Source organism: Lactuca virosa, chromosome 5 (genome assembly GCF_052849685.1).
Source record: "Lactuca virosa cultivar CGN04683 chromosome 5, Lactuca_virosa_CGN04683_v6, whole genome shotgun sequence".
In the NCBI taxonomy this organism is placed as follows: Eukaryota; Viridiplantae; Streptophyta; class Magnoliopsida; order Asterales; family Asteraceae; genus Lactuca; species Lactuca virosa.
The window spans coordinates 426,807,856-426,816,814 of NC_136430.1; the positions used below are offsets into that span (position 1 = coordinate 426,807,856).

General features: G+C 34.3%; 2 protein-coding genes across 3 annotated transcripts; one reads left to right on the forward strand and one right to left on the reverse strand.

Annotated features, from left to right (window-relative positions):
* The first annotated feature begins 4,502 nt into the window (after positions 1-4,502).
* LOC145112892 (UDP-Glycosyltransferase superfamily protein) lies at positions 4,503-6,270 on the forward strand. Its single transcript, XM_079049006.1, has one exon. It carries the CDS (start codon positions 4,600-4,602, stop codon positions 6,046-6,048), a length of 1,449 nt encoding a protein of 482 aa, XP_078905132.1. The 5' UTR covers positions 4,503-4,599; the 3' UTR covers positions 6,049-6,270.
* A 50-nt stretch (positions 6,271-6,320) lies between these two features.
* Positions 6,321-8,254, reverse strand: LOC145112894 (uncharacterized). Of its 2 annotated transcripts, none has more exons than XM_079049009.1 (6): positions 7,949-8,254; positions 7,393-7,489; positions 7,010-7,179; positions 6,858-6,927; positions 6,712-6,778; positions 6,321-6,522 (listed from the first exon to the last, which is right to left on the reverse strand). In XM_079049009.1, exons 1-5 carry the CDS (start codon positions 8,129-8,131, stop codon positions 6,762-6,764), a joined length of 537 nt encoding a protein of 178 aa, XP_078905135.1. In that variant the 5' UTR covers positions 8,132-8,254; the 3' UTR covers positions 6,321-6,522; positions 6,712-6,761. The 2 variants fall into 2 exon arrangements, with proteins under 2 accessions (XP_078905135.1, XP_078905136.1); XM_079049010.1 differs by having other exon boundaries at positions 7,964-8,253.
* Between the last annotated feature and the right edge of the window lie 705 nt (positions 8,255-8,959).

Here is an 8,959-nt window from a genome sequence, read left to right on the forward strand (position 1 = left end):
AATGGAGCCATGGCTGAATAAAGGTGGCAACTTTGAGCTTCCAAAGCTCAAGAGTGCCCAGATCTGAAGTCCTTACATCCCCAAAGGTCCAAAACTCGGAATGACCTTGGAAATGACCAAAAAATGACAACATACAAGCTAAGAAGGAGATCTAAGTGAATAACAGCCAAGGTATAAGCTTTATACCTCTATGAAGACAGAAATGAGTCCTTAGCTCTGGATCTTTGACCTTCCTTCTGCAACTCCAAGCCTTTTGCTTCCTTCTTCTAGCTTTAATCACAAAAATGGCAAGAATAGCTCAAGATCACTCAAGGTTGATTAGGGTTTCGAGATTAGGGTTTGGAGGTGATGGAGGCTGGGATGGAGGCCAGATATGATGCTTAAATAGGGTGCAAACCCTAAAGATTAGGGTTTCATCCAGTCTGTCCTACTCGTCGAGTCAGGACTTCGACTCGTCAAGTAGCTCACTTAAAACTCACTCCTTTTCTGCCTTCTACTCGACGGGTTAGGGCCACCAACTCGTCGAGTAGCCCTTCCAAAATAAATAAATAATAAGGTTAAAATGCGTACCAGGAACCAGACGTTACATATATCCCCAACAACCCTCTTTTGGCCAACACCTAGTTGAAACCTCTAAGACTCGAAGACTGTACTAGGTAGTTGGTTATAATTAGGATATGTATAACCTACTCATTATTATATTAAAATTATGATTGTTTAAAACTTATAATTAACTCAACCATTTTTTTTTAAAACAAAACCTTATATAAAAAAATTAATGTTAGAAAAACACATGTTATATAGAAGTTTTCACTATCATTGGTTTATACTAGGTTTTAACCTTTTTTTCCATTATAGCTTAATTGCATTTTTCCATTTATAACAACTTGCTTAAATTCTTAGGAAACAAATGTAATGATGCTTGATAGACAAGAAATTGGAAGTACTTATCATCTATAAATAAGTGTAAGTACTTACTATTACGAATTACATATTACTAACTTATTATTTGTACTTTGTTGTTAGGAGAAAAAAATACATTTCTTAATTCTTACATCAATAAATTCGTATAAAGCACATAACTATGTCCCAACATTTGCCCAATTTCATAACAAACTGCGTCCCAAATTCCCCCCATTATTATTGTCGCATAAAGCTTGCATCGAACACAAGATATTGAGATTCATGATATCATGTCAGAAACAATGGCAATGATATGGTTTGCCTTATATAGCATAAATTCCTAGCTTTTCTACACAAGTCTTGCACATTGCTAACAACATTCTTTGTGTCTTTGTGGCCCATGAAAAAGGCAAAAGATGGTGTTTAAATACGTGTCACACACAATAAACATTATTCAATAATTTATTAAATCAGAATATTATATATAATAGTATTTATCGTAATAAGAGAATAAAACATTAAAATTACATATTGTTAAAAATAATAAACAAGCCAAATTTTTACAATATTTTTTTACAAGGCTTTCATCTTATAAAAACTATTTTTTACAAAATTATAGATAGAAAACATAATATGAAAAGAAACAAAATAAACCTCATAGTTTATAGGATTATAACAAAAATTAACCTTATACAGTCTATTATAATTACAAATATATATATATATATATATATATATATATATATATATATATATATATATATATATTAAACAAATTGATTTTGCCGTACCAAACTACCAATTATAAACCAAAAAAATATATATACTTTCTATTTCAGCTAAAAAAGCAATAATATTTATCTTTAGCAAATCTAAAAAAATTAACAATTTTAATCAATAAACATATAGAACGGATTGACATATAAAAGATCAACAATTATTTACGCATAATTTATAAAATTTATCTGGATGAAATTTTCAAAAAAATAAGTAGGAGGAAAACGAGATAGATAACTACGACAGTTAATTTTATCTTTTCACACACCCATAACCCCCCCCCCCCCCCCCCCCCATAATAATAATAATTAATAAATAAATAAACAAATTGATACTTACCCACCAAAATTTTAAATTACAGACGGATAAAGGTAATTTAGTTCATTCATATCAATATAATGTTATTGGTCTTTTAAATGCGTTAATCAATTTTTATAAGTATATTAATACAATATAAACACTTTATTAAAAGTGTCTTTTATTGATCACACATTAATTATCACTTTATATTTTGTTAAGGGATAATGACTTAAAAGGGTAATAAATTTTTTGATTTGTACACATTTAGTCATTAAGTTTTTTTTCGTCCACATTTACCCCTTCAACTTGATAAACTGTACACATTTAGTCCTTATGACCGGCTACTTCAGGTTAGCCGGTAAAAATGGCTTAATAGGGTAATATATTTCTTACTTTGTACACATTTAGTCCTTAATATTTTTGTACACATTTAATCCTTAATATTTTTTTTGTTGCAAAATAAGTCATTTTTGTTTTTGTATTCATTCAGTACTTATGAATGATTTCTTTAGGTTTTTCTCACGACATCTTATGTGGGATAGCCATATGGTGGTGGGATAGGTTGAGGCGGTCCTGCTATATGATGTAGGCCAAGATACCTGGTTCGGGCCGACTATAAGTTGTAGGCACGGAGACTCGAGAAGAGCGGTTAGATTAAGGCGGCATGCCAACAAACACTGGGTATTCCAGTCCAATGACTGATTGGACCTGTTGCATGTTGGCATTCCAGTCCGATGACATATTGGGCCAATGTATTCCAGTATGATGAGTGTGGGTCCGTTATGCATGATAATACGTTTGTTGTATTAGGTATTTTGGGGGAAACTCAATAAACTTTGTGTGCTTACCCAGTTGTTTATGTTTTCAGGTTCTATCGTTGGTCATGAGAAGGTGAATGCATGACTGTACACACTCATCAACAATATTGAGGATTCTGCATTTTTTATATTACTCTGATTTCGATAAATGTATTTTGGAATAAACGTTTTTTTCTTAATAATGGATTTATAATTAGGGAGTTTTGCCTTATTTAAAAATGAAATTTTTTGGTTGTGAAAATGAGACATTACACATAAACATCAACAACCCCACACACTTCATCAATGATTGTCCCACGTAAGATGTCGTGAGAAAAACCTAAAGAAAACATTCATAAGTACTGAATGTGTACAAAAACAAAAATGACTTATTTTGAAACAAAAAATATTAAGGACTAAATGTGTACAAAAATGTTAATGACTAAATGTGTACAAAATGAGAAATATATTACCCTATTAAGTCATTTTTCCCGGCTAACCTGGAGTAACCGGTCATAATGACTGAATGTGTACAGTTTAACAAGTTGAAGGGCTAAATGTGGACGAAAAAAAACTCAGTGACCAAATGTGTACAAATCGAAAAATATATTACCCTTTTAAGTCATTATCCCTTTTGTTAAACATATATATTTGATATTTATTATTATATAAAATTAGCATTGTTATAATACGTCCTTACGACAAAATAATTGGAATAATTGGGGCATCTCGCGGTAAAATAAGATGATAAGAAGAAGATTTTCATTAAGAAAGAGCACTTGACAAAGTTAGAAGCCATAATGAAATCATTCTAGTAGACTTTTAGGTTGATTTGAATAATATTAAACTTTTGTTTTTATTAAAATTTATATACCAAACACATCAGAATGATGGTGGTTATATACGATTCATTACACATATGATTCACTTGATTCATCATAAAATGCCTTATTTTGTATTCTAGATTGTAAACTAATGCATAAGTTTGGTTAAATATGATTCATTCTACATGTGAATCATTATACATTTTGTTATTCAAAAATGTAATACATTATACATGATAGTAAATGACAAGTTTTTTATTACTCGTTGAAACATTGAAAAACTAGAATTATTGAAATCTTTTAATTTTTTCTCTTAAAAATGAGTTTTAGTCTACAGACTTAAAAAATAAATAAATAAATAAATAAAAATGATAATAAAATAAAATAAAAATATTTACCTCTTAAAAAACAAAAAACAAAGAGGACCTTAGTTATAATCACTACATGCCAAAAACTATAGTCTAACGCTTTCAAAAAAAATCACAGCATAAAATATCACATGATGATAAAAAAAAATTATTTCTTATGGGTTATATGTGAAACAAAATAGATAAAACCCAAAACGATTTGAATGAAAATTCGTAAACAATCAACAACCATCTGAATCTAAATGATATTCTAATTTCTAAGCGATAACTACTATATAAATCAGTTTAAAATAGACAGCTTATATAAGTCAAATATATCGGTAGTGGTTAGACTTGGTGGTTGGACTTTGCTTAACCTCCCCTCAAATGTCTAGTAATATCCTATTATTTCTGACACTAAAAAGACCGAATCTTAACTTTAATCCATGGAGTCAACTAAACTTGTATCCAATCCATAGCTTTAGATCTGCTTCACCCCCATGTGCACAAAGTCTCCCCTTGTCATTTTATACCCACCCCCACCCACCCCATTTGGATCTTGAAGAACTCTAGATCCTCGTAAAAAAATCTTTTCCTCAATTGTACAAAAATGATCAATACTGAAACTTGATCTTGATTAAAGATTCATTCATGGTGTCCGATTTTCGAGGTTTCTGCTCCATTCTAGTCCTCCTCTCGGTTCTCTCAACTATCTCGTTACTCTACCGTGCTTCCTTCTACTCTCATGAACAGAGTCTGGAACTCGGACTGGGATTGGGACCGGGACTAAGACAGAACCAGAACCGCCAAATCGATCTCCTAACCTTTCCATCGGCATGGAACCATCTTTCGTTCCCTCCAAACCCACCTCAAAAACTCCTCAAAATTGCACTTTTTGTCAAGAAATGGCCCGACAGGCGCCACGCTGGCGGGCTGGAGCGTCACGCACTGACGCTCCACCTTGCTCTGGCCAAACGTGGCCACGAGCTTCACATCTTCACCGCCTCCTCTCCCAACTTTTCATTCCCAAATTACCCTTTCGAAAATTTACATTTCCATCTCTCGAAACCTACGGATGCAGGGTACCTCAACCAAGCTCTCATTTGGAAACAATTCCAAGATCAAAACTCGTCCGGAAAACCATTTGACGTGGTCCACACCGAGAGTGTAAGCTTAATGCATACGCGGTCGAAAAACGTTTCAAATTTAGCAGTTTCTTGGCATGGAATCGCGTATGAAACGTTACATTCCGACATCATTCAAGAACTCCTACGCGCACCCAATGAAAACCAGACGAATCACTTGACCGAAAGAGCAGGAAAAGTAGTCAACGAGATAAAATTCTTTCAAAATTACGCGCACCATGTTGCCACAAGCGATCATGTTGGGGACGTGTTGAAAAGAATCTACATGATACCGGAAGATCGAGTTCATATCATACTCAATGGTGTAGACGAAGATGTTTTCAAACCGGATTACAACACCGGAATCGAATTCCGGTCGCATTTCGGTATTCCGGAGACGAAAACACTGATTCTAGGAATGGCAGGTAGGTTGGTTAAGGACAAAGGACACCCGTTGATGTTTGAAGCTCTAAAGCAAATCTTTGCTGAAAACTCGACTTTCCGGGAGACTGTGGTGGTTTTAGTCGCCGGAGATGGTCCGTGGGGTGTTCGATATAAAGAACTCGGGGATAATTTACTTGCTTTGGGCCCACTACAACCGGTTCAAATGGCTAGATTTTACAATGCAATTGATATATTTGTGAACCCAACCCTTCGAGCTCAAGGTTTGGATCATACTTTGTTGGAAGCGGTTCTTTCCGGGAAGCCATTGATGGCTACAAAGCTTGCGAGCATTACTGGGTCCGTGATTATCGGGAAGGAATACGGGTACACGTTTTCACCAACTGTTGATTCGCTCAAGAAATGTCTTTATGAGGTTTGGGAAGATGGGAGAGGTGTGTTGGAAGAGAAAGGGAAGGTGGGTAGAGAAAGAGGCATCAAGCTTTTTACTGCAACAAAAATGGCTGCCGCATATGAAAGACTATTTCTATGCATCTCAAACGGGAAAAAGAATCAAGAATATTGTAAATATTAGTCTACAAAACATGGCAAAGATAGTATCTGGGTTCAAGTCTCAACATCCACATTATCAAAATCCAAATCCATTGTGGATCGAGTTATTATTATGTCAGCCACTTAACAACAGGTATTTGTATCTGATTTACATCTTGTGGAAAAACAGTGTGACACGGATTTGTTTGTACCATTTTTGCATAGACATGACAACATGATATCTTAATGATTTTTTTTAACCAAAGTAGCATAATTTATTTTTGGCACAGGAATTGTACTATTTTTGATAAGATGTATAGCAAGAAAGCTTTTTATTTATACTGAAACCTCGAAAATATCATATATCTAAAGTAACAAAAATGTCGATATGCATTGAAAGGAGAAGAAACAAAGAAAAAGTTAAGGTAATAGAGGTGAGATGACGAAGTACATGACGCGACATCTTTCATATATATCAACAAAAACTTCAAACTTCTATAAAGGCTTCATGAATTTCCTGCACAATCACATCACAAAAAGTGCAATTTATACTGTACAAACAGAAATGTAAATGTGATTACAGATCTACTATAAGAAAATGAGTCAAATTTGTAAAAGGTTATGACTAAATAGGGAAAGTCCCCTTTCTCTACATTTCCCTATTAAGTCTCCTTCTGAATTAAATAAGTAAAAAAGAAAAATATACCTTGGTTAATAGGCGGAAAATCCATGTTGTTGCCTAAAGGTGGCATGGTCTTAATAATAAAGGGACCCTGCATCAAAAACAATAATTACAATGTTATATCACGGTCTTCAATGTCAAACAGTGAAACCTCACAATTCTCAACTAACCTTGCCACCAATTTCCTCTAGAAGCACTATGCAAATGATTAGGATCATCTTTTCCATCGAATTTCTTGAACTAAAAACACAGAAGAAAGAAATTCATCAAACTGGAGCGTTTTATATTTCTTGATAATAGCTAAATGGAAGATTATGCTTACTTTGGAATATGATTGTGATGTTGGATCACTTGAAGAACAGACATACATATCTTCTTGCCCACCATAGTATAAAGATGAACTTAATGGAGAAGGTTCCACTCGTTCTTGAAAGATTGACCTTCTCTCCATGTTCATTACGCCATTTGCAATTGCAGTATTCTTAGCTACAGCTGCTCAATTTACATTAACAATGGCGTTAATATGCATTTCAATTACCATATTGTTCATTGATTATAGTAATATGGGAAACTTGCTTTGCTTTGATTACTTTGCATTGAATTCTGTAGCAAATTACATTAAAAGGGATCAATAGTAATTAGTAAAACTACCATATAACATGCAGTTTTTGGATTCTGAAACTTAATAAAGAAAGAGATGCGAACCTGAAGTTCCATGGGTGGCTGTCCACAACTGGCTCTCCGAGGTCTCCTTTTGTGTAGCTCCGGTGAACTGTGGACAATTAGGGTTTCTTGCTAATACCTAAACAGATTGAACATTGTTGAACTTGATCAATTACAATTTTGAGTTTCAACAGAGTAGCTAATTAGCAGTATTAAGATCAATAAACCTAGGTTAATGTATCTTAAAAACTAGTAGGTAATACTCAGTCTTGGTGTTCGAGAAACTAATAAGAAAGATAGCCCTACAAGGGTTTTAACTCAAACTTTAATCACTGCAACTTACTTTAAATTAGCCCTAAAAAATAACAAGATCAAGAAGAACAGACGAATAGATCAATAAGAAAAGTCCAGGAAAGAACAAACGTTTTCCCTACGGAAGCTTAATTTCATAACATCAAATCGAAACGAATAAAAATTATAATTCGTTTCATGATTGTAAGATAGAATTTACCCTTAATTACAGACCCGAATTAAAATTAGCAATCACCCGAATAAATACTAAATAAAAAATTGATTTATAAGAATCGAACCGACTCACGAAAAACGATAATACCGTGGACGGAGGAGGAAAAATTGAAGAGAAAACTCCGGCGGAGGACGGCTGTGAGTCATTGTTACCGAAAAGTTCAGCAGTGAATGAAGAGGAGGTGGATGACCGGGGCGGAGACGGAGGCGGCGGCGGCGACGACGGGGAGGAAGTAGATTGATTCTTGTTTTCCATTAATGTGTGTAGATTTGTTGTTTGTTTGTTGAATCAAAATAGAGAAAAACAGAGGAATCGGTGGATAAGATTTGCATATAGAGCCAAAACAGAAGTACCAAAAGGAGTGAGAACAGAGCACGTGGATATGATTCACATGAAGAAATCGAGCTATCGACATATCTTTCATTTATCGACATTACATTCTCGTGCCCAGCACGTGTTACGTAAAAGTATGGATGAGTATTTGGACCGAAAATCCGAACCGAAACCCAAATCGACATGAATTAGGATCGAATAAGTTATACGGGTCGGTTCTCGGGTTATTCGGTCAGGGTTACCCGAATAACAGTTTAATCAGGCAAAAAGGACTGACCCGAAAAATTATGGATTTTTGGAACATGAATTATCAATATTTAATATATTTTTTTCTTGAACTAAAAATAGTATTTCCTTATTTAGGTTATTCGGGCCAATTTAGTTTATTAAGGTTATTCGGATCATTTCAGTTTAAAAGCATAGTATATATGTTATTTCGGTCCTTTCGGGTAAATAACCGAACTGAAATCCGTATTACCCGAATCGAACTGGACCCGTATTAGCATAATCGGTCCAGATTTAAGTTCCAACTTTTCATCCAATCTGGGTTTCGGATTATTCGGACCACGAATATGAGAGAGATGTGGATGAATTTGTCCAATGATCCTGTCACACCCCCGAACCAGACGGCGGAAACGTCTGGGGGCTTATGCGTGACTTCAACTTGAAATATCATTACAGTGAATATAAATGAAACATAACATCATCATTACCATTACCATGCATAATATAATACAACTGCCATTGTTT